General features: G+C 38.8%; 2 protein-coding genes across 14 annotated transcripts in view; one reads left to right on the forward strand and one right to left on the reverse strand.

The window, feature by feature from the left end:
• The window catches only part of CFAP43 (cilia and flagella associated protein 43), an 83,694-nt gene extending 60,497 nt beyond the window's left edge, over positions 1-23,197 (forward strand). For 3 of the 4 annotated variants that reach the window (XM_045191538.3, XM_045191539.3, XM_045191540.3), the window contains 14 exons: positions 1,389-1,478; positions 1,773-1,853; positions 2,441-2,566; positions 5,412-5,531; positions 8,589-8,696; positions 10,239-10,325; positions 11,191-11,279; positions 13,258-13,471; positions 14,624-14,736; positions 15,686-15,845; positions 16,376-16,540; positions 18,408-18,488; positions 19,138-19,291; positions 19,484-23,197. In XM_045191538.3, coding sequence (XP_045047473.2) covers positions 1,389-1,478; positions 1,773-1,853; positions 2,441-2,566; positions 5,412-5,531; positions 8,589-8,696; positions 10,239-10,325; positions 11,191-11,279; positions 13,258-13,471; positions 14,624-14,736; positions 15,686-15,845; positions 16,376-16,540; positions 18,408-18,488; positions 19,138-19,291; positions 19,484-19,650 — 1,755 coding nt within the window. In that variant the 3' untranslated portion in view covers positions 19,651-23,197. Of the gene's footprint in view, positions 1-1,388; positions 1,479-1,772; positions 1,854-2,440; positions 2,567-5,411; positions 5,532-8,588; positions 8,697-10,238; positions 10,326-11,190; positions 11,280-13,257; positions 13,472-14,623; positions 14,737-15,685; positions 15,846-16,375; positions 16,541-18,407; positions 18,489-19,137; positions 19,292-19,483 lie in introns of those variants that run through there. The other variant, XR_006654825.2, reaches the window with a different exon arrangement.
• SFR1 (SWI5 dependent homologous recombination repair protein 1) lies at positions 20,366-27,386 on the reverse strand. Of its 10 annotated transcripts, none has more exons than XR_011651101.1 (8): positions 27,329-27,383; positions 26,810-27,058; positions 26,409-26,530; positions 25,417-25,821; positions 24,221-24,404; positions 22,253-22,299; positions 21,699-21,760; positions 20,366-20,496 (listed from the first exon to the last, which is right to left on the reverse strand). XR_011651101.1 is itself a non-coding variant. In XM_053922478.2 (6 exons), exons 1-5 carry the CDS (start codon positions 27,102-27,104, stop codon positions 22,274-22,276), a joined length of 837 nt encoding a protein of 278 aa, XP_053778453.1. In that variant the 5' UTR covers positions 27,105-27,115; the 3' UTR covers positions 21,692-21,760; positions 22,253-22,273. The 10 variants fall into 10 exon arrangements, 3 of the variants coding, with proteins under 3 accessions (XP_053778453.1, XP_024411173.2, XP_053778454.1); XR_008426646.2 differs by having other exon boundaries at positions 27,005-27,058; positions 27,329-27,375; XR_008426647.1 differs by lacking the exon at positions 26,810-27,058 and having other exon boundaries at positions 27,329-27,386.
• Positions 27,387-27,532: the final 146 nt, after the last annotated feature.

Consider the following 27,532-nt stretch of genomic DNA (forward strand, 5'->3'; position numbering starts at 1 on the left):
TTCACCTCTTAGCTCACTTCTCTCTGCACTTCAGCTTCCTCTAGCAGTTTCTACTTTATATCTCCTACACTCAAGAGAGCAGCTGGTCTGAACTAGAATCTCTCCACCCAATTTCCCAAGGAAAGGGGCTCCTTGGCGTAGCTCCACTCCAGTGCCTGTACACAGGGAGGCTGGGTCACATCATGGGAGGGAGGCTGACAGAGCCCCAGTAATTACCCAGGTCGTGAGGGTAGCATGGGTCCCAGAGAAAGGGGGCTTGCTGGATAGCCTTCTTACAAGGTGTTTAGCACAGAGGTGGTTACAAGAAAATGAATGCTTAAAGAAAACAATAAAAATATAACCATATTTCATTTCTAAAAAGTAAAAAATGCTACAGAATGCTCAAAGAAAACCCTTGCTCACAGGAAACCAGCTACATTACTGAGGGGGTGGGGGAGGGGTGGGGGAGGTAACTGTTGCTTAAAAGTAATAACGAACACAGTCCTGGTTAAAAGCCAGGCACCTTTCTAAGTGTCCGAGATAGACTGGGACTAACTTATCGTTGTAAGACCTTATAACATAGGTACCAATGTTACCTCCGTTTTACAGAAGAGGAAGCTAAGGCACAGAGAGGTTAAGTAGCGTGACCACAGTTACAAAGCTAGTAAGTAACAGAGTTGGGTCTGAACGCAGTCATTGTACTTCAGAGTACTTCCTCTTAACTTCTACTCTTTCCTGCTGTATTTGTTTAAGGAAGTCATTTCTTCCAGAACCAGACTCTTGCCACAGGACCGAGGACTCAAGGACGCCACTCTGCTGCCCTCACCGAGGCCCTGCTCTGTGGGCAGAGTCACCTTGTGTGCATAGTTAACCCCCCAACTCGCTTCCTCTCCTTCGCTTATCAGTCTGCACTTCAGAGAGTGATCTTGTAAACCAGACATTCTGTCCTTCTCCTGCTTCACCCCTGTGGTGGCTGCTCATTTCACTCTGGGGAACACCCCCAAGTCCCTTCTGACTGCCCACCCCGGGCTCCCTTCGCTCCAGCTGCTCTCCCAGCCTTGCTCTGCTGTGGCCACACGTTCATTCTCACAATTCCTTGAGTGTCCCAAACTTTGACTTCTCAGACCTCCGTCCTGCAGGATTTGGCTTAGATGACACTTCTTTGGGCCCTTTCCCTTCCAATATAAATTAGGTCCCCTGTTACAATTTCGTTAGGGACAGATGGATTTAGAGAGCTAATAGAGAAATAATCTATTTTTTCCAACCCTCTCATTTGAAAAATAGGAAACTGTAAAATCTAGACATACCCTTTATCCCCTTGAGACCTTCTAACCTTCTCTTGGTGTTTGGAAGGGAATTTGGTGGAATTTTGTAAGAATAACAGCAGGAAACTATATACTTTCTTTCAGATTACAGCTCAAAAACATCTTAAACCATGGCAAAAAGCCAAAACAGAGTTGATTATGACCCAAAAAATGGAGCAATGGCTTCAATCACAGGTATGCAGTTTTGCTCAGTACCTAAGGCCCTCTTTCCTTTAGGGATACCTGTTCCTAACTTGGTTTAACAGTGTTGAACTTGTGTTTCCACTACAGAAACACATCAACACATTAATCATGATCAGAGATCACTGGAATCCAGTGGCCTCTTTCCCCTCTCCCCTGCAGGCCACTGTTCACCCTCCCCAATCCTAAGTGCAGTGGTTCTAACACTGAGTGGGAGGCTGCCCCTGGTGCCACCAAAGCATCCCATGTCTGAGTCAGCTACCCTCACTGACCCCTGCCCTTTCCCAGGCCACCGAAACCAGACGCCGAGCCCTGATGGACATGATGGGAGGAGTCCTGGAAGTCAAGAAGGAAGACATTTTGAGGATGGTGAGATTTCCAGACATCCTTATGGAAGGTGGAATGGGATGAAGAGAACTGCCTAAATTTGACCATTTTTGTCTTTGTGAATTTGAGTTTCAGAAATTCTATAGCAACAAAAACACAACCTCCAGTACCTTATAAACATACCACGTAAGGCAAATAAGAAATTGGAAACCTCAGACATGCCTTCCGAACAAAAACAAGCAACCATAGTGGTTTTGGTCTTTACAAAAGCAGGGATAATGCTGCACCTGTTATTCTCCCGAGAAACATTCCCTTTGATACCTGACACAGGTGTCCCTGGAGCTCATGTGTAGTTCTAGCGGTGAAGATATCAGCACAAACCCCCAAACCTGTCACCTAAGAATCTGGGTACATCCCAAACTGCCCGACTTCACTTAAGTTATAGTAGAACAGTTGTTACATTTTTCCTTGTATGTTGCTCAAAGTGTCAGGTCATCGTCTTGCCAATGTGAGGAGTGACACCATGTTAAAGGGCTCTTGTTCTTAACTTGTAACGAGAACATTGAGCTTTTATTGTACTGCTACGTGTAGGTTTGAGCTGCAGTGTACGCTTTGCTTTATATCTTCAGGTGATCTCCCAGCCTGCTTTCATGGCAAAACCTGACACTGTGTGGACAGAAGAGGAAAGGAAACAATTCAGAGACTATGAGAAAAGAGTCAAGGAGTTAAATGAAGAAAGAGATAAATACAGAAAGGTCAGAAGAGCAAGGAATTCATATTCCCTACCATGTCCAAGGTTTTGTTTCAATATATTTTCAAATTAAGTGTTCTTGATTTTCTCATTGTCTTTAGTAGTTTAAGGATAGTGTTTCAAATGAAATTTTCAAGAGAATTTGAGAAAGTGAGTGGAGAGAAAGTTAAAAAGTTAGAATAATTTTTTAAAGGATGCATTTGAATGTCTTTTAAAAGTTCTTATTGATATCAGCGTTCCCCATGTCGTTACGATTCATTCGGTTGTCCACTCTCTAAGGTCTGGTGAGCGCCGGTCACAGTGCGCGCAAGCGTCTGCTCTGTGTCGTCTGCGCCCACTGGAGTTTAGGAGTGCTCTCGCTCCCGCTCCGTTTGTTCTCGGTCACAAGGAAAGGACTTGGGGGGAGAGCGCAGTCAGTGTGGCACGTGCACTACAGTTCTAACTGGAGATTTTTGCAAAGCAGTTCTCCTGCCTTTATCTTCTTCCATCACAAAGAAACATTCCCACATTAAAATCACTTACAACTATAATGGAGATATAAAAACTGATGGTATACAACCAAATGAATAATGTTTAGTCCTCTGTGACGCAAGTAAAGGCATAACGTCACTTGAGGCAGGACAGTTTGTCAGCTTTAGAGCAGCGGCATCTCCGTGGTTTGTTTGAACCTCCGGCTCACCTGTCCTGTTTTCATGCACTGCCGTCCTCTAACAGTGTCCGTGCATTTTACCCTAAGACAGTACTTACCTGAAAGCCAAAACGAAGAGTTTTGAATGCGGTAAAGATTTCAGGGAGTTGGGGGACATAAATAAGGGGTGGCATTTACTCCATGCCTCACACTCTGAGGCAGTGCAGGGCCCACATCCTTACCTCTCTGCTGCTCGGCCCTACTTGCCTGGTAAACCCCACCTTGTAAACCCCGCCTTGTTTAAGCCCTAGTACTTGGCCTTCTCTGCACATGCGCCTGCAGTGGGCGAAGAAAAAAACACTGCCTGGCTTCTCTCTAATGGCCTTAATCTTTTTTTTCCCGTATTTTTTCATTAGTTATCTATTGAATTTATTGGGGTGACACTGGTTAACAAAATTATACAGGTTTCAGGTGCACAATCCCACAACACATCGTCTGGACACTATATTGTGTGTTCCCACCAAGTCTCCTTCCATCACCACTTATCCCCCCCCCCCCACCCACCGCCCATACCTTCCTCCACCTCCCTTGAATCTTTATGAGGTCCTGAGAGCTGCGCAGAGATACTGTTCGATTTCCCAGCTAGCTTAGTCCTCAGCGCCTTGGGGATCTTGTTGAAAGTGCAGATTTGGATTCCATCATTCTGGAGATGGAAGCATCCTCAGATTTCTGACAAGTGACCAGGTGGTGCCGCTGATGCTAGTGAGCCGACTCCACTTTCAGTAGCCAGGGGACTATTCGCATCCACTTCACACATTCTCTATCCTCGAACTTCCAACACCAAATCTTCTATAACCTTATTTTCTGTTTCGCTTGGAGAAGACAAGCAACTACAAGATTTTTCTTACTCTTCTACCACCACAGTGTCCAGCGCCCTGCACTGGATCCATAGAATCTCCCTGCCTTGCTGTTTCCTGTGGATAAAATGGCCTTGCACCTGCTCAAGCCTGGTCCTCCACTTGAGAGCTAGTACCATCCCATCTCACCCACTCAGCATTGTTACCACATCAGTTTGCCCCCTTTTCCTGTAGCATCAGTTTTTCCTCTTTACTGGATTTTTCCCACAAACATAAACACATGGTGTAATCTTCCAGATTGTATACATCTCTCATCTTACACAAAAGAAAAAGGGACAGGATTCCCTTGAAGGGGATTCTGGAGTTCTTTCTACTATTCTTGTTACTTTTCTATTAGTCTGAAATTCTTTCAAAATAAAGAGTTGAAGAAAGAACTCCCTTAATCCCACTTTCCTCTCAATCCACTACTCAGTGTCTCCTCAAAAAACTCCAGAAGCAATCTGTGTTCAGTCCAATTTCTCTCTCCCCAATCTTTAAAAAGAGAGCGAGTGGGGAGGGGAGGGGAATAGATATTGAGCAAGTAATAAAGCAAATCAGGCAAAATATTAACTGATTAAATTGATTAAAAGTGTATGAGAATTGCTTGTATTATTCTTGTAACTTTTCTGTAAATTTGAAGTCGTATCAAAACTTAAAAGCCACAAAAATTTTAAAGATAAAAATCATTTGTAAATATGTCTAGAATTGATCTGCAGATGTTGTTTTCTTTAAAAATATAAATTTATAGCTTTTCACTTACCTACTGTGTGCTTAGCTCTCTGTCCTAGTGGAATTTTTTTTAAAAACAGATGGAAGTTTTTTCTCCTGATGCAGAACTGCTTGGAAGGATAAAGCATACAAAACAAAGCAAAGCCAAGAGAGAATATATATACACACACACTTCTTATTTCCTTAAAATCTAAAAGATTACATGAAGAAGTATTTACAGGAGTCAAGATTTAGAAAAGTCAAGATTTCTTTCCAGGCCTGATTGTGTGCCTGGAAATTTCTGTCCTATATAGTCAGAATTTTCTGGAAAGATTTGCTGCGATTTGTTTTACTAGGCCTACTGCCACCCGCTTCATTAGTATCGATCAGTGATTTTACCTTTTTTCCCCAGTGTAATCTTTTTTAAGCAAAAATCTCAGACTCACAATATATTGAGTAAATCCAGGTGGAACACCTCTGATTGAAGGGGGCCAGAGAGCCAGAACACCTCACAAGACCTGCTCCCATCCTGCCCTCCCCTTGGGGCAAAATGTGAACACCACTTCTAGGAGCATTTGATGTTCCTAAATGTTAACCTGCTGTTAACTCCCTTTCAGTCCTTAGACGCAGAATTGAAGAAACTTCAAAACTCAATTCAAGAAAGTACGCAGAATTTTGATGAACATTTGAAAAGACTCTTTGAAAGGAGAGTGAAAGCAGAGATGGTTGTCAACCAGGTAAATAAAAGTTTCCTCATATAACTTTCTCTTTTAAGGAGCTTCGAGGTCCTCTCGGTGTTCTTGGGATAAAGACCAACACCCTTTCTGGTATTAGGGTCCTGCAGGCTCTGGGCCTAGTTCCTGCTCTGGCCTCGCCTGTGCCACCCTCCCCCTCACTTGCCACAATCTCTCCTCTGGTCTCTTGAACACACCAGTTTGTCCTTCCTCCCAGCTCTGCCAACTATTTTGCGTCCTGGCCTACGTCTATTCATCGGTCAGATCCCAGCCTAAAAGCCAATTCCTCAAACTATGTAAGCTTTTCTGTTATATACTTTGTTCTTTTACTTTCTATCACTTATTATACAACTGAGTTTTAATTTATGTGAGATTACTTTTTAATGCTCCCAAGACGGTAATCTCCATGAGGGTAGTGTCTGAGTCTTTCTTGTTCATCCCTGTATTTCCATCAACTGGCAAAGGGCTAGGCTCATCTATATGCTAAATGAATGAATATTCCACATGCCCAAAAGATCAGATGGAGAACCTGGATTAATTCGATTCAGCAGTAACAATATCAGTGAAGTGTGCAGTAACTAGAAGCAAGAAGATGAAGGAGTGAAACCTCCAAGTTCTGAGGGAAATTTATTCCTGACATTGGATTCTATACCTCGCCAAACTATCAACTGAGTATAAGAGAAGAAAAAGAAGATTTTGAGAAATGCAAGGTCTCAAAAATTTATATACACCTATTCTCAGGGAGAAATTGGAAGATGTGTCTCACCAAAGCAAAGAGACCAACCAAAAAAGATGAGGGTAGTTAAAGGAACCTTCAGGAAGATGTCTGTATCCTCAGCATCCCAACAAAATGGTATATTGAAAGGATTTCCTTTAAGAGAGTTTAATTCAGGGATTCTTTACTGAGGTTTAGACAGGGTTAAGGGAAACAGCAAGGAATGGTAAAAGACACAGAGACTAGAAACAATTGGAAACAGGTATCACCTCTAGAGCTAAAGAGGCAAGGGAAGGAAGCTATTTCCAGGACCCAGCAAGACCTGTAGACCTGGGAGAGGGCCGCTCCTCGGCAGTCATGGCCATAGATAGAACACAATGACTTCCCAGCAGGAAGGGAGTGTATGTATATGGTAGTTAGGTGGGGGAAGATCGGAAGTGAATACCGCAGCATTAGTCATAAGAGTAGCATTAGTCATAATAGCCGAAAAAGTAAAAATAATCCGAATGCCCGACAATTATGAACGGGTAAATAAAATATGCCTTAGCCATGTAATAGAATATTATTCAGCAATAAAAACAGTACATGCTACAACATGGATGAACCTTGAAAACCTGCTAAACGAAAGAACTTAGACACCCAAGGCCACATATCGAATAGTTCAATTGATATGAAATGTCCGGAATAGGCAAATCCGTAGAGACTGAAAGTTAACTAGTGGTTGCCTTGGGGCTGGGGCAGGGAGGCCTCTTGGGGATGAGCTGTGGAAAGAAGGGAAATGACTGCTAAAAGATTTCTTTTCAGAATGATGAAATATTCAAAAATGACTGTGTTGATAGTTGTACAACTCCATGAATATACAAAAAAAACATGGGATTATACACTTCAAATAAGTGAATTGTATGGATTGGGAAACACATCTTTAAAAAGCTGTGATTTTTAAAAAGATATGCTTAGAACATCTTTCATACATGATAATGAAGTAAAGAATACTAGGTAAAATCAAGAGGACTCAGGAGCCAACTTTAAAAGCTCCCCTAAATAGCTCTTGCCAGGTAGCTCGGTTAGAGCATCGTCCCAATACACCAAGGTAGCGAGTTTGATTCCCCAGTCAGGGTGCATACAAGAATTAACTGATGAATGCATAAATAAGTGGAACAACAAATTGATCTCTCTCTATCTCTCTTTAAAATCTATAAATAAAAATTAAAATAAGATAAAATTTCCCTTAAATCCAACAATATATGATTCAACAATGATAATAATTGCAATTGACCAAAACCCATCAAATTTGCTTAAATTTATGAAATTGTGATTTTTTTAAAAAATGCTAATTGTTCACTTTCAGAGGATAACAGCTAATTTATTATATAAAAATTGATAAAGGGAAAGCATCAAGTATTTATTCTGCCTTTCTATGTGAACTGTACCATTAAGTAATGAAGAAAGTAGATAAGGAGAAACATCTCTTTATAAAATAATTTCAATTAGTAAGTAAAAAAGGAATAATAGAAATAAACTAATACCATTTTGCAACTCTGAGTGGACTAACAGGCCTGGGCATTGAGCACTTATAGCTGCTAATCTCGTGAAAAGAAAGACAACCTGATATTGCAGGTACTGTGTGTCTCCTGGTCAAACACAATATCCCCTGCTGTCTTGCTAATGGGACCGAACATGGGTCTCATCAGACCTCTGCTCCAGCTGCCAATTTTCAGGAAATACGTGGGATGAAGGACCCTGATAAATTCACGTAAATGTGCAGTTAGTGAACCCAGACTAGGTGAGACTGCAGATAACTACAACTAAATGCAAGGAAAAGAAAGGGATGAAAGGGAGCCTGTGGAGTTATAAGAGACTTTAAAAAAGTGACAATTTTGTAAATGAACAAATTATACTCTAGTGCTTGGGGACACATACTTGGGTAATAAAAAACTGTAAGGACACACAGGAAAGTGATTAATTGTCTCTAAATTGGGACTGTGGCCACTGGGATTGAGATTATTCTGGGGACACATGGAAGGGGCTCTGGGCAGTGGCAAAGTTCTGTTTCTGGACCTGGGTGGTGACTACAGGAGTTTCTGCCTTTCTAATAACTTGTCAAACTCCACATTTGTTTTACATGTTCTTCTGTATATATGTTTTATCTTACAATGAAAAGGTGAAAAGTGCAAAACAAATGAGTAGTTATTGTAGCAGTTTATATTCCCATTTTCTTGAAAGGCATTTCTCTTACTTGTATGTCATAAACTTGCTTGATAAGTGCCACATATCTGATGCTCCGCAGAAAGTCCTTTCTTGGGTAGCAGTATTGACCAACACTCTCCTTTTAAATATTTCTACAGGAGGAATTGAAAATAAATAACCTTGTTTTTTCTTTACTGTTGGATGAAGAAATAAGCTCCAGAGAAACATTCCTAAACAACTATCTTACAAGAAAGCAGGAGGAGAGAGTAAGTATAGTATAGGATATCCGAGTACAGCACTTTTGATAGACATGGTCCTGGTTAATGAGAGTTCACACACCTAGACCCTTCCTTCCTGCCATATTCCTAACTCCACTGTGTGTGCGTCCCCTGGCTCCTTGTCTGGGACTTTGCTCCAGGGTTGGTGAAAGCATGGGCTCTGATTTGTTAGTGAAGTTATGTGATTCTGCATTTGCAATCGTTTAGTCAAAGGAAATATATACTTTTTTAATATGACATACAGTTTCTAAATGAGGCCATATATCTTCATGGTTGAAAAGAGCTGCTTTTAACCACTGGCTGGCTATGGACCTTGGGCAAGACTTTTAGCCTTTTAAGCTATTTGCAAGCTCTTCACTAGGGAATATTGTTCTGTCTGGATCATTTGGCGCCCTAAGTTTTACTAATTATGTAAGCAATGGATTATCTTACCGAATAAAAAGATGTCATAGTCTGAAAAACTCTATCTAATAAATAGAAGCACAAGTAGATATGTTTCATTAAAGAGCCAATGAAAGAAAAATGCTTGTCACATAATTTTCAAAATGTGAGCTTTTATTGATAATGTTAATAAAAAGATATTTATGAATGAATAAAGTATCATGTGATATATGTACTTACTTTTTGCTAAGAGTCTGTTAAGCAGCATATGCAAGGCCCCTTCTAAATACACCCCTACTCATAACAACACTACAGGGTTTTGGAGCTCCTTCACAGACGTGGAGGCCGTCCCAGAGAGACGGGCAACATGCCTAAGGCACCCAGTAGTATGCAATATAGTGGGAGCTGGAACTGTGGAAACAAATGAAGACCACCCAAATGAGAATGCGTGAACTATATATTCAGAGCTTTGTATAGAAAGGGAATCGGCCACCATCATTTGCTTTTGGCAGACACTCAAAGGCAGGCAGAGGGATGGGAAGGCTTTATAATGAATAAAAGAGAGGCCTCAGGTGCCCTCTGATCTGAAGTTTTTGGCATGAGGAAGCTGGGGGCAAGTTCATTAGAAATCTGGCAACCTGTGTGATTAGTTTGGGGAGTATATTGGCTTTCTCTAGTTAATTCTAAATTGGAAATTGTGGCAAAAATTAAGAAATCTGAAAGTTATTTTCTGTGTCTTGGCAGTTTGGGGCCAATTGCTGCAGCGGTTATGAGTCAGAGTTCTGTTTTCACATGCGGTCTGGCCGTTGTCCTTTTATCTATTCTGTCTCTCAGAACCCAGGTCCAGGTGACTCCCAAGCCTGTGAGATTTTATTATCCATATGCCCTGCCAAGAATGCAGCTAGTTCTGTAGTCACTTCCACACTCACACACAGAGCTAGCTGTACTCAGACACAGGTGATTGGATGTTCATTCTTCCAAAGTCTCCAGTTGGTTTATTTTCCTCTATAAATGTTGTCTGCAACGAATACTTCCCTGACACATTTATCTTGTACGAGGAAATTCCTTGTTCTTTTTAGTACCTCCAATATTTTTGTTTCTTCTGAAAAAATACACAGTTACAACTGGCCATTTCTAATGCTATTACAGAGCCAGACTTCAGAGGCCGTCCGGAAATCTAAAGAAGACCTCGACACGTACAAGGAACACTATGACAACTTGCTGGCAGAAGACAAGGTGAGAGCCACAGTCTCACCCACTCACCAGTGTCGCAAAGCGCGGCTGCCAGGATTTGAGGGGAGGTTAGAAGGAATATAATTTAATTTCCTCATCGATTTTTCTTCTACTATAATTCTCAGTTATGGGTGAACTTCATTCTATGCCATTGTAGATTTCTAAAGACCACTGTGTAAAATAAATTGTTGTAAACATTTCTAATTTAAGCTTTTCAAAAATGAGAAAGATCATCTGTACTTTAGGGCTTTTCAAACTTCAGATTGCAGACCCCATTAGGTGGTCATGCTGTCAACTTGGTAAACTATGATCAGCGGTTTTATAATGAAACATAAAAGTGTATAAAGAAGAATGGAATAGAGTAAGAGTAGATTAGAGTACCTTGAATGTTTTATGGGTAAGTATCGTTTTGTGAAAGTTCAGTTCTGAATGATTTCTAAAACCTCTTTTATGAAATAATATTTTTAATTCACTGATGTACTTCCTATTCAAAATAAATCTTTAAGAAAGCCTTGCGCAGTGGGAAGAGGGGATTACAGGAACTACTATAAAGGACACATGGACAAAATCAAGGGGGAGGGTGGAGGTGGGTTCAGCTGGGGTGGGGTGGAGGGATGGGGAGAAAAGGCATACAACTGTAATTGAATAACAATAAAAAAAGAGGAAAACAAAACAAAACAAAAAAACAACAACAAAAAAGAAAGCCTTGCACAGTGAGTAGTCACTCCCTAACAAGCCTACTTTATAAACCAAGTTTACATGGATTTTTACAATCAAAGTGATACAACCCTGTATTTTAAAGGGTATTGTCAACAAATAAAATGTTTCTGAAAAATTGCAATTCTGGCAACAATCTGTTTGTGCGTAGGTTCTCGATCGCAGCTTTAAGAAGGAATTCTCTGAAATTCCCAGTCACCAGGTGGATATACTCTACAGACTTTTTAAACGCCGGCCAAGGTTTGTTTCTACTTCGCTATCACGTTTCTGAGGATAGTTTGTAAATGAACAGAAATGTTATTAGATTCCAGCTTTTTCTCCTAATTAGATGGAAATATTCAGTCTAACATCATTTACATGAAAATGTTCATGTCTTTATTAGAACTCTGTTTTTTCTATATTATTCTTATATCTTAAGGTAGGCAATGAAGAATAATCATTTCTTTTAATTATTTAAAAATCGTTAAGTAGTAGGTAAGCATAGTAAAATTATAGGCTCTATTTTATACAAGAAAGTAGTTCCTCTTAAGTTATAGATGGTATATAGACTTAAATAAACAGTCTTGCCTAAGAGATGTCCCAGGAAAAATCAGTCCTTTGTGGTGTGAATTGGGATTACGTAAGGCTTCCAGGACAAAATAAGTTTGGGGAAAACACCAAGTTAAAAAAAAAGTTAAGCAGATTCCCTTACAAGAAGTTCTCAGAACTTGTTTCTAGCCTTTGGGTCTCCAAGTACAAGAAATAGAGTATGTGGTGTTTTCCAAACTTATCTGACCACAAATCACTTTTTTTTAGAGCATTTCATGTGACTGTGTTCAAGACAGAGTTTGAAAAATGCCAGTAAAAATGCTTGAAAATAACCATTATCAGAAGAGTTCTATCCCTGGCTGGTCCTGTACACCAAAAGGTTGTGCGTTCGATCCCTGGTCAGGGCCATCCAGGTTGCAGGTTCAGTCCCCAGTCAGAGAGCATGCAGGAGGCAACCAATCAATGTTTCTATCTCACATTGATGTCTCTCTCTCTCCACCCCCTCCCCCTTGCTCTCTCTCTAAAAGCAATGAAAAGATGTCCTCGGGTGAGGATTAAAAAAAAAGTTCTAGAAATATCTGATTTTTATACTGAGAGTTAGAATGCATTAGAATCACATTCCTGTGTATTCCCAAATTTCTATAAATTCATATCTCCATAATTTTCAAATGTAATCTAGAAATGTCACAAAAGTATAGGTTCATTTGTGTCTGAGATACAAACTCATTCTCTTACCTTTGAGAGGCTACATGCAACCTGAAAACTCAACTTAGAACATACCACATGTCTTGATTTCTCTATTTTTAAAGTAATGAGTTATAATAAGACTTGTTAAGAAAGTAGTGAGACCTCTCATATATTGGGAGGTGGCCGTGGAAAAAGAGTAAGTTTTATTGTCAAACATAATTAGCCTTAAATCCTAACTTCACCATCAGACCTGGACCAATTGCTTCTCTCAGAGCCTCACTTTCCTCATCTACAGAAAGAGGATAACAAGTCACTTCACAGTGTATTGTAAAGCGTTTGATAGTGAATTCCCTTCTCAGCCATAGCCCAGGGAAACAAAGCTGATGTATTAATGCAGATTGAAGAGGCACTTACTCAAGTTGTGTATGTATCTGAATATAGTTAAAGCTACTCACCTGCTAAAAGGATACCAGCAGAGGATGTGGGACAGAACAAGGAAACATCACTCTTGTCTTGGGCATGTCCTTGCTACCTTAAAATACACAGAAGGGTGTATTTTTTAATTCTTATATTTCCTTATTTCTGGTCATGGCCTTTCCTTTACTGCTTAAAGAAGATTCTTTAACATTTCTTGTAAAGCCGGTTTAGGTGATGAACTCCTGTGGTTTGGTTTTGTTTTTGTTTGTTTTCGTTTCTGTTTTTGTTTTGCTCATCCGGGAAACTCTTCATCTCTGCTTCAAGAAGGGAGACATTTTCTAGTCCAGGTAAATTTGTCAGTGCTGACAACAGTTAGGGACATCTTATAGTCCAGCCAAGGTCACATCTGGGGATCCAGAGACTATGGAAGCAGGTCAAAATAGCTGCTTTTCTCTCAAGTGCCCTCAAGTGCCAAAGGAAGGTGTTATGCAATGTCATACCTATGCTAAGGGTTATATTATTTAACATTGATTTTTTGTATGTATGAGAGCATGTAATGTTGATGGGCTGTTACTGATAATACCAGGATCCACAAACAGAAAATGCAGTCAGATGTGACTAGTGTTGTGCCTTTTGGAGAGCGGCCAGGATCTGGGAAATTGAGTGCAGATGCCTTTGCCCAGCTAATGAAAGCCATGGACGACCTGGACAATATTAACAACATGCCAGAAGGCCTGAGTCCCTCGGTCTGGAATCATTTCTGTATGACCAGACGAGTGAAAGTGGAAAACGAACAAAAAGTATATAACATTTTATTTCACTTAATTTCATTTAATGTACTAATATAAAATATATGGTTTATAGTGGTCAATACTTACAGAAAATCTAATTATTTACATTTTCCTGCTAGAGTAAGATTTAGTAACATTAATAAGAATAATGATGAAATAAAATATTAACATTAGTGCTACTGAGGTCTAAGTATAGGTCTATACTTGTGTAGACCCACACTGTGCAAAAGGGTGGTCACTTGCTACATGTACTGTTGCTTACTTAAAAGAAATATGGCTAGTCCTAATTGAGAAAATACAAAATGTAAGGGAAAATACAAAAGATTTAGAAGACTTAAAAAACAATGAAAAAATAATAGAAAATGTCTCAATATTTTTGTATTTATTACAAGTTGAAATGATAATGTTTTAGATATATTGTGTTAAATAAAATATATTACTAAAATTAATTTCACATGTTTAATAGCACTTTTTATAGTGTGGCTACTACAAAATTTAAACTCCCATATGTGGCTTCCATTTATGGCTCACATTACGTTTCTCTGGGATGCCACTGCTGTACGCATCACTTCCCTTTCCTCTCTGCCTCGGTCTTGAGTAGTCTTCGTCTCCTTTTGCATAGATTAGAATTATGTTTCACCAGAAACAACTTTATAGTTTTGCTAGAATATTTTTTAAATGGAGCTAAAGATAACAAGTTGAGAGTGTGTTTAATTGGAAAGAAAATCCTTCCTCTTATTACTTCTTGACCACCCACTGTCTCTCCTCCCCCAAATTCCCAAAATTCAGTGCCACAGACATTATGTTTGCATATTTTTGATAAGGTATACATGATTTTATAATTTTATCTAATGTGAAGGACAAATTTTACAATTAGAAATAAGAAAAATTCTAGTTGCTTGCATATTTGATTTTCAGCAAGAAGAAAATTCAATACTTTTCAAATTATTCATGGGATATAACATATAAGTTTTAGATATCTTGTATTATTACATAATGGCAGGGATTTAAATTTTTATAAATCTCTTAGGAAGATGAGATTGTTAAGGTTTTGTAACAAAGTTTAAAAAAAGTATGTCTTCTAAAGTTCTTTTAGAATTAGTTTGCTTTTATTTCTAAAGCTCCATATGCCCTGAGATGTTTGTGGTTTGGTTTCTTCAGGTAAAGCAGAAAGCAGCCGGCTTAATGGAAATGGTGGCTTTCCACCGGAGGAGAGGTGACGAGGATGAGAAGGTGCAACAGGAAATTGAAAGAGTGTCCCATGAACTCATTCTGTAAATTGAACCTTTCATTCATGCTCATTTATTCAAAGTCTAAGCAAGGGCTAGGTTAGCTTATCTTCCCATGGGGGAAGAACGCCTGCGCACCGGCTTACAGCTACCAGAGACCTGTCTATCTCTTTGGACTTTAAAGTGCCCCTTGTTACAGAGCACCTTATTTCCAAATGGAACTTGCCTACATGTTCCATTACTATTATAGCAAATAGGTGACTTTTGGAAAATCTTAGTATTTTCTCGTCTGCTTCTTCCACATAAACTATTCTATACAGAGAATTAGTTTCTGCTAATGAGTACTTTTGGGCTCAAGCCGTACGAACAACTGTGTGGAAAATTAAGAAGGTATCCAAGAAATTTCCATTTAGGCACATAACCAGCCAATATCTTTTCCTTTAGGGGAGTTTGTTGTATTTTGCTGAGTGATGGGGATACTGTTTTGTCCTTGCTTCACTTTGGGCTATATTTGTTGCCACATTGATAAATATTTTCCTGATGTCTCCAAACTCAACATTATACATCATTTTCAGATCTAGGCTATACAGGGATATATGAATTACCCAGAATTAGATTTGATAAGTAGCATATCGAATATTGTTAATATAATGTCAAAAGTCAATACACAGGACTTCAATAGATTTGTTTTTTGGTAGCACTTTTATTTTCTTCTACTTAATGATCACAATTACATTAATCTTTTTAAATCATAAAGTGAAACTCTATAAATATATTTCTGTCCCCACCATTCTTTGAGCAGCCCAATAAGAAGAGGCATCATAGACATCTCTAGGAAAGCTCAACATTGGGAAAATATTTTCCACACTAATTTCCAGGGACTTTTCCTTCAACTAAAAGAAATTTAAGTTTGGATTTATATTCTCAGATGATAGGTGAAATTTAAAATATACATATACTGCAACTACTTACTTGGAAGTCTCTTTCAATTTAGGTTACAGGAAGAGAAAGTGAAATTCCAACTGAACTTGACAATCCAAATTCTCCTTAAACAAGGACAAGTAGAAGTGGAGAATTTCCAGTTATTGCTGGATTATTCTGATGCAATTCTCATCAACAGGAGCATAATTGAAGACCTGAATTCTGTGATTCGGGTAACTATCACTTTTTAAAGAGAAAAAACAACCACGTATTACCTGCTGTATCAAATATTTTTTATTCTTCCATTTTCATGACAAAGTTGTCCATTTTCTTCTGGCTTACAGAGTTTCTGACATGATGCCCACTACATTTAAAAAAAAAAAACTTTGTTCCCCTTAATGTAATGTGTCTGCCTTTGAGACTTTAATTTTGGTTTTCCACAGTTTATCTAGAGTGCCAGGAAGCAGGGCTGCAAATGCATGCAGATTGGAAGATTGGTGATTGGTCTGCCTAATCAGTGGCATGTCAATTGACTATGCCATTCACATTTATCTTATAATTCCTCCTTTTCAGCAACTATCATGCTTTATAGCGGTCAGATTTTGCCCAAGAAGTAATTTTAAAATATTTGCTATATTCTTAAGCTAAAAAACTTATTTCTGTGATCTAAGTGTTTTCTAATTATAGGATATAGCTTCAGATATTCTCTATTCTTTGTTCAGAATCATATTATATACATATCAGAATGTACCTTTTTTTCAAGGCTCAAGGACAAAAGAAAGTTGCCAGCATGATGGAAAGTAAAGATATCCACAAAGGAATATTTCAGATTGAATGGGAACATAAGAAGATGGAGATGGAAATGGAAGATCTAAATCAGAAGGCTTGGGATATTCAGATGCTGTTTTTTTCAAGAGAACGTCAAAAAGTAAGTTCTCCCTGCCCCACTATATAATTTTAATTTTATTCATTAATGCATTTATTTATCTCACCAGTATTTAACAAGAAGCCTCTGTGATATCAAGCATATTCTAAGCCAGTAATATTTCATAATGTGTCTACGAACTCTGTCTTTTTCTTCCAGTAATTTACATTTGCTGCCTTGGATTCTTCGTGACCCATTCAGTTCTATGGTTCTATCTTGCAGTTCACTGAGGATTTCCTAATTGTCAAATCCAGTAGTCACCTTCTCGGTCATCACCATCCTTCAACTCTCTGTAGCATTTGGCCACCTTAATTGCCCATTCCTTTAGCTTTTTAAAAAATATATTTTATTTATTTATTTTTAGAGAGGAGAAGAGAGGCAGAAAGAGAGGGAGAGAAACATCAATGTGTTGTTGCTTCTCACAAGCCCCCGCCTGGGGACCTGGCCTGCAACCCAGGCATGTGCCCTGACTGGGAATCAAACCAGTGACCCTTTGGTTTGCAAGCCAGCGCTCAGTCCACTGAGCCACACCAGCCAGGGCCCATTCCTTTAGCTTTTATTGTCCCTGTTTTCTCTTTTTTTCCTTCCAACATGTCATACCACTCTGCCTCTATTACTGATTTCTCTTTTGCTTCTAACTCTTACATATACCTATTTTTTGAGACTCTACCCTTAACTCTTTGTGTTTCTTTCCATGCCCTTTCCTTTGATGATCTCTATTTTTCTAACTTCAATGATCACTTTTAAAAGACTAATCCAAGCTCTCTGGATTCCAATTCAGTTTTAATTCCAGTCCAAGCTCTCTGGCCCTGACCTCCAGAGCCCTAGTTCTATATTCCCCACTTACCAACAACAAATCTTAATTTGCTTATTTCTGTTCTTTTCAGCCACACACCCAGGCTTAAAGTTGTGGTCATCTGCGAGTACCCTGTTTGCCTTGCCTTCCACGTCTTGCCTTGTTTATCGCTGCATTCCCTCATTCTCTATCCCCACTGCCTTTACCCTCACTCGGGACTTCCTTTCCAATGATTTAGACTATTTTATAATAATCTCCTAACTGGTCTCTTTATCTAGCTATACAATATACTGTTGTCAGATTAATATTCACATTCAGCTTTAATAGCATTACTAACCCGCTCAAACATTTTAAACTGCCACTTCTTACTTGGCAAATGAATTATGAAATCCTTAAGTGGGTGTTCAGCGTTCCTCAACCTAACTTTTCGAATTCATTCCCACCGTTCCTCTGTACCACTGATTCTACATCAGTTTTCTCAAACCCAACTGACTACTGTTATCTAGGGCTCTATCTCTGTGCCTTTGCTCATTACCAGTTCTTCTCCCTAAAATATCTTTCCTCGTTTTGTTTTCACATCCCAAATCTATTTTTCAAAGTCTAGCTAAAATGCCTCCTCCTTCATAAAACCTTTTGATTTCCCCCAATCCAGAGAAACCACATCCCATCTCAACCTTTGAATTTGCATGTCATTTTACATATTTTCTGGCAACTAACCAATTCTACATGCTCTCTTTTTTTGACAGTGGGTCATGTTACTTATCTTTGTGCTTCTTCAGGGTCTATAACTGGCACACTGTTAATGTGGGACTTGAATGGGACAGGAAATATTCGGTGACTTGAGTGAATGGATGAGAAAATAAACTCTAGGAACTTGTAATTATTAGCATATAGGTGAGCATTTCAGTGGCTAAATACAATACAGCACAAAAGTCAGATGAATCTTAACTTAGATGTATAGTTTTTATGAAAATAGGATCTTTCAAAACTAAGAATCTTTATAAAGTTTTCTATTGAAAGGAATAGAGAAAAATGTTCTTATAAAATATTGAAAATTTTTTTCTTCCCTCAAAGTTCCTAAATGAACCAAACTATGAGACCCTGATTGCCATTCAGATTGGAATAATGGAGCAAACCATCACTGTTTTAGATAAGGTAGGCCTCGTAGATATTGACCGTTATAATGCCAACAGTTGTGATCGTTTGTACAAAGTAATGGTGTCCCAAATCATGAACTCAGCCAGAACCTAACAAAGTTAAGATCCTTTATTGATATTCAGGATGTAATTAGAGGTCCCTGAATTCTATTTGCAACCATAACAACTCTGGTAGACTGAAGCACTTCTTTGAATATTAGGATTAACCCCTTGGGAGACATCTGTGTGTACATGAATTTCCTGTTTCACATTAGTTTATAATTTGTATAATCAAAATGTTGATAGTCTTTCCTTGGCATTGTAAAGGCTTTGTATTTTTTGTAACTGCTTAACAAATGCTCAGATTTGATTGTGTAGTATATGTAAAGTGAACACGAAGTAATCTCAAGGCTCTGTGTTTTAATCTTCTCCCATGTTTAAGAATATGTAAGATTTTTTCCTGAAATGTGATATTATCATACCATTCCATCTTTCAACAAATAATTTAGGTACCTACTATGTGCAGGCATTATGCTAGGCACTAGGGATATGGTGATAAGATGGTTTCTTAATGATGATAATAAATTTAAATTTTAAGAATAACATCTTTATAAAATATATTTTTTCAAAATTATTTTTGTGGGTTGTCACGGGAACAAAAACTTCAGACCCACAAAAAGAATGTGGAAAACTGCAAAAAACTACTTAAAAAACTGGAAAAGGTCAGCAGCCAAAAAGATGTAGCAAATTATACTCTAAGCTGCAATTTACGAGAAGAGTTGGTGGCTGTCTCAGAGAGGAAAGACATCTGTAATGCCATGGGTAAGCTTTTTTTTTCTTTCTTTACTTAACTGTAGGTTCTTTAAATGTAATCAGTATTCCTGAAATCTGTACAGTTGTTATAAAGCTACCCACATGTCTCCTACATGTTTCATTTACTCTGAATGCTACTTCTATATTGGAAGGTTTAGAAAATAATCCAACTAATTCCTTTATTCTTCATTTTTGGGATAGGGTCCATATTGACTTGTGAAAAAATTGCCAAAGACCGATATGAGGACATGATGCAACAACAGAAGTTAAGAAATACTTCAAAAGAACAAGCCAAACAGATTTCAATCCTGGAGGCTGAAGTTGAAAGATTAAGGATGAAAACATTCCCTGCTCTTGTTCCATTGTAAAAACACTGGTGGGAAATACAAAGCCAACTCGATCCTTTAAAAAACAATTTGATTAAAATGATTTTTTGTTTTTTCATATAAGGAAATTTAAGGAGAGCTTCTTCTCAGTTGCATATTTTAATAGCAAATTATTTAACTTGAGTTTTAATAATTATAACAATGTTTGTCCTGCATAAATAAGTGTATAAAATATCATGAATTGTTTTCAAGAATGAACAAGACTAACTCAGAAAGTATTCAAGATCTATTTTATTTCATCTTAATTTGATCAAAAATTCTTTTCACAGTAATAGTATAGAAAATCTTAAAGATAAAAAGAAATTATTTTACACCTCGAGTGACATTTCCAATTTTATAAATTACCTGAAGTTATGAGACAATGGATGATTTTTATACTTTTCTATATTTCCTAAGTTTTCTTCAATAAACATTTATTCTATTGTATAATCAGGAAAAAAATTGCCAAAACATTTAAGAATATTCCTTGTTGTAGCAATGAGAATATGGTGAACTCTTTACTCTTACTAAGCCCTAAATCATTTATAAATAATGACATATTTTCTTCTACACAAACATAACGTAATCCTCTACATGTCGTATTCATTGTAACAGAATTCGATTTTGTGTCCTACCCAGGAAGGTTTAGCAAACAGGAACAAAAAGTGTTTTCTGATTTCCATGAAAAGTTTATTGCTGTATTCATGCACATGAGGATTAAATCATGAGATTAACCAGTCAGAAAACTGCTTCGTCCTTCAATAGCCTGTGGACGGAGTGCTGCATTCCAAGGCGACACCATTGGGATTACTGACCACCATCTTCAAGTGTTGTCAATGTCTCATTGCTCTGCAATTTGTGAATTAATTGTCAAGTTTAATCTGCAACATCACGTTCAATGTACATGGATGTAAGTAAAGCAAGAGTGCTATTATAAAACCTTCTATTTAGAAAAAATCTTTAGGAGATTTAAAATTTATTTAGAAATCGCCAGGATAGTACCATTACTGATTGCCCATACCAGTGTATGGATGGGAATAGTAAGAGAAATAATAAGACATTTCACCAACATTTTTGATGCTTTCCCTCCTTAGTACCAGAATGACTCCTGAAGTGCTCAGTTTTTCTGACTCAGCAGGGAAGTGCCTGTTGGTAACAGTTCCTACATCTAAGGTCCTTCAAAATTATCTGACAGTGGGATTTGGGGGACTGGGAGGATGGACCTAAGGGTAGACAACAGTGTGAAGAGTACAAATACTTCATACATTAGATAGGATTGTCAGAATTTGTCCTGTCAGATGGAGTCAACCATGAATATACTAGGCTTTCCCCCAACCCCCAGGTGATACAAATTCCACGTGAAGTTAGCTGCCTGGAGGCTCCTTCTGCTAGTAGTCAATCAGTGCCATAAAATTCACTGGTTTGTGCTCTGTGGATTCCCAGGTCTTAACAAATCAAACAGCCTGTGCGACTTTTACCTCTTAGAAGCCACCCCAGGTGACTCTGGCAATGCTCCTTGCTTGAATGTCACAGCTTCGAGGCATGTATAGAGTGGAGGTCAGCAGGAACCCCTTGTCCCTGGACTATAGGCTAATAGCAGCACTTCTCAACAGGAGGTATCCTCTGGTTTGAGGGCTGGCTGTGGAAGAGCACATGGACCAGGCACCCTAACCTACTTTTGATACTGTCCATGGTACTGATTGCTCTCACCTTCTGCTGAACTAACAGCAAGTATATTCATATTATATACCCCTTTAAAATATTATCTGTATTATTTAAAAGTAATATAATTAACTAGGTCAAACGTAGCATATCTTCAAGCATAGGGCTTAAGAGTAGGGCTCTGAAGCTGGGGTGCCTGGTTCCATCTTGACTGGAAGCCTAGTTTTTAAATAACTACTTTATCTTAAGTTTCCTCATCTTGAAAATTGTGTTGATAATTGTAATATTCAAATGAGTTAACATACTTTTGAAACACAAAGCAAGTGCTAAGTGATAGCTTCCATTTTTAAGAATAAAAACTTTATTCTATGGTTTTTAATGCAACATACCTTATTTTATTGCGCTTTGTTTTATTGTGCTTCAGACACTGTTTTTTCCAGAGTGAAGGTTTCTGGCAACAAACAAACAAGTCTATAGACGCCATTTTTCCAACACATTTGCTCAATTCACGTCTCTGTATCACATTTTGGTAATTCTCATATTTTAAACTTTTTCATTATAATATACTTGTTATGATATGTGATCAGTGATCTTTGATGATACTGTTCTAATTATCTGGGGGTGCCACAAACCACGCCCATATAAGATGATGAACTTAATGGATAAATGTTGTGTGTGTTCTAAGTGCTCCACCCTTAGCTGTTCCTCTCCTTGGGCCTCCCTATTCCCTGAGACACAACATTTAAAGGAGAACAACTTATAACTCTACAATGGCCTCTAAGTGTTAAGTGAAGTCACAAAATTCCCACTTTAAGTCAAAGGCTAGAAATGATTAAGTTTAGTAAGAAAGACATGTCAAAAGCTGAGATGGGCCAAAAACTAGGCCTCTTGGACTAAAATTAGCTAAGTTGCACTGGGAAACCAAAAAGTTCATGTGACTCACCTTATTGTAGTGTTCTGGAACTTAACTCTTTGCAACATCTCTGATACCTGTAAATATATCCTATTAAATGGAGGTAAAACTCAACAGAAATGTTTTTAAAAGGGACCACCTCATGGGCATCCTTATGCTCCACTCCCCCATAAGCCTGATCCATATTCCATGACCTTACCTCCTGTTGCGGGAGTACCCACTATGCTACTGGAGCTCCCAGCACCCAGACATTCCTGTGACCCCCTCTGCTCTCACCAACTGTCCCAGAACCAGACTCCCACTGATACTGTAGTTCCCCCCAAGTAATTATGTAAGGGTGACTCCCGCAGATGTGTTAAGTCAGCAGTGGGCAGCTGCAGCCAAATGCCAGCACCCTCAGCAGCTAAACAACTTCCCCTACCACATTTAGGCCCTCTGGCTGAGCAGTAGTTGATGGAGGCTGGTAGGCACAAAACAGCAGTCTCCCAAGAGAGCCCATGTAGGAATCCCAGGCCCAGGGGAGGCCCATGTGAGGCCACTTCTCTTGGGTTCACAGAAGCCAATCACAATGGCAATGTCTAAAAGGCAGGAATTTGTGTGTAGCAGCGGCTGCAGGTGGTGGGGTAGGTAGGTGACAGAGTTTACTGTCATAGCCACTAACAATTAGAATGGATGCCAAGAGTAGTCTTTGGGTTTTCTGCTATGCCAAATATTTTTATTTATTGATTTTTTTAAGAGAGAAGGGAAGGGAGAGAAGGAAACACTTATGTGTGAGAGAAACATCAATCAGTTACCTCCCCCATGTCCCCAACCCAGGACCTGGCCCGAAACCCAGGCAAATGCTTTGACTGGGAATTGAACCAGCGACCTTTCAGTTTGCTGGCCTATACTCATCCCACTAAGCCACACCAGCCAGGGCTGCTATGCCAAATATTAACAGTTTGTTAGATCATGGGGAGGGAAGTGGGCTGAAAACGGGGTACACTTGGAGGAAGGGGCCTATGAGTAGGGAAGTGCTTTTATTTGTTTTTTTAAAGAAAAACTAAGTAAAGCTGTTTTCACCCTTAAAAGGATCTAAAAGCAGAAATCCAGAAAGCCCTCAGGAAGGATTTCTGGAAGTACACCAGGTTTTCTGCTTCCAAGTTTACATGCAACAGTTTCAGTCACAAAAAGAGATGGGCTTTCTCTTCCTGAGCACAATTCCAAATTCTCTGAGATTGGGCCAGCTTGAGTCACATCTCTGTATATGGCCAGGACAGGTAACATTGTACAACAGGGCAGCCAGAAACACAATCGTATGAAGGTGGGTTTCTGGCTGAGAAGTACCTGTGAACTAAGTGAATACTCTAAGCCTAATATATTTCACAGATGAAGCTAGAAAGGTAAATGGATGTGAAAGACCTCGTAGGCCATGATGTCTTGAAGTAGGAAAAGAGAATATGTGGTTTTCTAAGAGATAGACAGTCATTTCACCAAATGAGACGAGGAATACAAGAAACAAATCTGAAGAGTCAGGAAGAATATAACTTTGGACCTATGAGTTTAATTACCCCAGAGACCATCCAGATGGAAATATGTAGTAATTGGATGGAAACAAGGTTCATAAACTTAGGAGACAGGCAGGCATTTTTAGACCAATTTAGGTTTAGACATTCACCTGATTGGCTACTTTTTAACATTTAATAAAAAAACTTCTTTTACCATAATAAACAAAATAATGTATTACAACTGACTTCCAGAACTACCCAAATTATGTTTTAAAACATGAAAATTTTTTCACATTTCTTTAAATGTTAAATTTTCTTTGGCAAATTTATCCAAAATACTAAATTTTCATTTTAGAACTTATATGTTTATCTAACAGAGTGCCCCAAATTGATGTTCACCAAATACCTTTCTTTAGGCCCTAATGGTTCATATCTTCTCTTTAAAATGTATAAGTATTTTTTAAGTTGTAATTGTCAAAGATATTCTGGAGAAAAATTATGATCTAAACACCTGTAAATTCTTCTTCACTTCTGTTATAGTGTAGCAATTTATCATCCAATCCATAGCGGTCTATCAACTGAGTAAGGCTGAGCTTCTTGTTCTCCTCAGACATAGCTGACTGCAACTCATAAAGCAACAGTTGGCTACAGCTTCTCCACTTCTTTATTAACAGCTGCAACTGAGACAGGTCATTCTGCAACAGAAAAAACATAAATGTATGTTAATAGCTAGATAGCATCCTATTTTAACTTACTTAATGAGAGCTGTTAAATCAGTCAAGGGTAGGTTGAGAGGGTACCAACATATCTGGGCATGAGTGAGCCTTCCACCCAGGAAAAAGGATAGGTGGTTTCTACGATGACACCAAAATTGAGTTCTATGGCTATTTTGTTTGGTGTGAGCGCTGGGCCTTCCTTACCCTCAGGAAAAAAATAAAATCACTAAATAGGGAATGCAGACCAGCAACAATATAGGCTTATAAAAATCTACTTTTTCTATTACAGCTATACTTTTACAAATGAGAATATTCAAATTAAATTTTTCAGCATTCACTCTTATAAAACTCACGTCGTTATATTTTTTAAAAATCCTAAAAATTCAAGAGAGCAAAACATACTATTCCATCATTTATTCCACATTGCTAGGGAAGGAGCAATGGCACATATGTGAATGATACAGGGAAAAAAAGGTTACCTTCTTCAGCGTGCCCAAGTTCTTTTTAATTCAATCTATCTGGGTTGAAATATAAAACCTAATATATATTGGTTGTTTTTTCAAATGAAATGCCTGGACATTTTAATAATTTTGATTTTTAGATCACTATTAAAAATACTTTTTATTATACTCTGTGACCGTGTTTAACTTTTTTAATCATCCACTGTCAGCTGTCACTTCTGTTTTCATTGTACCTGCATCTAACAATTGATACTTCTAATACTGCTGCATGAAGCTTCAGTGACATGTTAAACAAGAGCTAGGACTTTTAGAAAGTTGAATGATATTTGTGGTTTATTCTACTCCGCTCTAAATCTGACATATTTGAGGTAAAAGTTGTTGGAAGCCAGGTTTCTGGATACTTGGTTTATTGCTTATTTTGCTAAAAATAATTTTCTTTTTAAATGATTTTCCTATCATTTATCTAAAAGTAAAAAATAAATTTAACAATTTAAAAAATAATTATGCAGTGATTCTGAAATTATTCTCACCTTTGATCTATACATTTTAACTAGTTTTAGCCTCCGAAGAAGGTCTTCTTTCTCCCGAATCTGCCTCACCAATTTTGCCTTTTCTTCATTTAATCCTTTTTTGGGAAGATTCTCATCAAAATCATTTTGCAGACCACTGCAAAACTCAGTATCAAATGACTTAGATGCACATGCATTGATATTCTTGAAGGTATTTTTCAAATATGAACTTCCTTCAAATTCACTGTCTATGTGTTTAAAATTATCTTGAAATTCCAAACAGCTTTCTTCTGTTGAAGATGGTTTCTCTGAAAAGGTCTGATCGTTTTCCTCATTCTCTACTTTAAGACGTTTTACCACGCTATAACAGGAACTAAATGAAGATCTAGTTTTCCTTAACCGTTCTCTAAGTGTTGCACTCATAGGCTGTAAAAGGCAAAAACATTAATAATGTTAATCAAGAAAAACATTCCTAAGGCAAATAAATCTACTGGAAATAAAGATACACACCACTAGATGGCTTTCTGTCTCCATATATCTTAAGTAACCATCACAAAATGTCTCAAGATTCCTAGAAGCTCCATTAGTTTTATTTTAATTTAGCCACATCGGCACTCGTCTACAGCAGTGTTGAGACCCTTACCCCAGTAATCACAAACATTTGCTCAGCAACTTCGCACATGCCTGACGCTGCTCCAGGTGCTTCAGTTACAAATTTGGGAGAAGACCTAGATCCTGCCACCACAGACCTTCGGGACACTGCAGATTCAAACTTCTTCCATCTGCAATGTTCTAATTCCCTGATGTGAAACTAAATAATTTATACGAAATGAAATTTTGGGGGTGGGGAAAAGTCAAATACATTATCACAGGAGAAAGATCTAAAATTATTTAATACATTTATCAATGCTACACATTATGTTCATTAACAGTCTTCAATCGATTTAAAACCACCACGGCTACAGTAGCCAGAAATACAGAACTGACGCACTGAAAGAATAAGATTTCCATACTTGTTTTCTTGAACTACTTGTGTGGGGAGATGGTACATTGGCACAGCCTTGTGGAGTGCTAGGTAAAATCACAGCTGAGTCTGAAGGACTTCCCATCTTGAATATGAAGTCTTGGTTTACCTCTAAAAAACAAAATAATCACAAAATGGAAATCAAGTTAACCCACACCTCTATATATCCCTGTTTTTATCAAAGAATTCTTTTATTGCAGGTAACATCAAGTAAGCCAGCATTTTCCTCTTTCATTTAGCTGTGATTCATTCTTGCTTTTTGCTGTCGTTTCCCATTTATCCTCCTAAATAAGGTGGTGTTGGTCCACATGGCAACTACTAGTTTTTCCATGGCAGATTGGCTGGCCTCTCATATAAAGAAAGACCCTCCATTTGTTTGCATCAAGATACCTTCAAAACCTGCCGTAGGGGGGTCGAGGAAAAGAAAAACGTTGGGTAGTTAATGCTTTCGTTTCGCCAGCCTCATAATGAAAGGAAATATCACTGAAATCTTGGCGCGTAGGACCTGATCACACTCCCCTAAACCGTAAAGGCTAGGGGATCAGAACCAATGCTCCTCCAGGCCTGGGGGATAAGGAACTCAACTGCAGATGCTTGTTAGTCTGTCCGTACCGTTTTCTTCTAAGTAGCGAAAAGACCCTGAAAAGCAGAGTCGACTCAAGTTTGTTTCCTGAAACAATGGCATCAACTTTCCCGCGGGGGGGGGGGGGGGGGGGCGGAGGCGAGGGGAGAGAAACAAGCCCTCCCTCCCTTCCCACCACTGCAGAAAACCACACTAGCCCTGGGGACGCCAGGCCTGAGGTGCAGTTGAGACGTCCCCTGACCCCAGAAAGGGACGGCCATTCAACTGCACCGCAGATCCCGAGGCAGTTCAGCGCTCACACATCCCGCCGCCAGCCCGTACGCTACCTCCCTCCGCCATCCCCAGAGCGCAGAAAACCCGCCCCGACGCTCCCGTTCCAGGGGCAGAGCTTCCGAAGAGACGGAAGAAGCTCGCGATTGGCCGGATTGACTGACGCGCGGAGCCCCGCCTCACCCCGAGCCCCTAAGCGGCGGGAGCGCGCGCGGCCTCGAGCCTCCGGGAGCGAGCGCGGGCGGGGAGGGGCAACGCAG

Source organism: Desmodus rotundus, chromosome 4, assembly GCF_022682495.2.
Source record: "Desmodus rotundus isolate HL8 chromosome 4, HLdesRot8A.1, whole genome shotgun sequence".
In the NCBI taxonomy this organism is placed as follows: Eukaryota; Metazoa; Chordata; class Mammalia; order Chiroptera; family Phyllostomidae; genus Desmodus; species Desmodus rotundus.

Excerpts from the sequence above, each read along its gene's own strand:
- SFR1 (XM_053922478.2), bottom strand. The coding sequence starts at position 27,104 with ATGCCATTGTTTCAGGAAACAAACTTGAGTCGACTCTGCTTTTCAGGG. Across the intron at positions 26,531-27,004 it reads CAGACTAACAAGCATCTGCA|AGGTAAACCAAGACTTCATA; the intron begins GTTGAGTTCCTT and ends TTTGTTTTTTAG. Across the intron at positions 24,405-25,416 it reads TTAAAATGTATAGATCAAAG|AATGACCTGTCTCAGTTGCA; the intron begins GTGAGAATAATT and ends TTTCTGTTGCAG.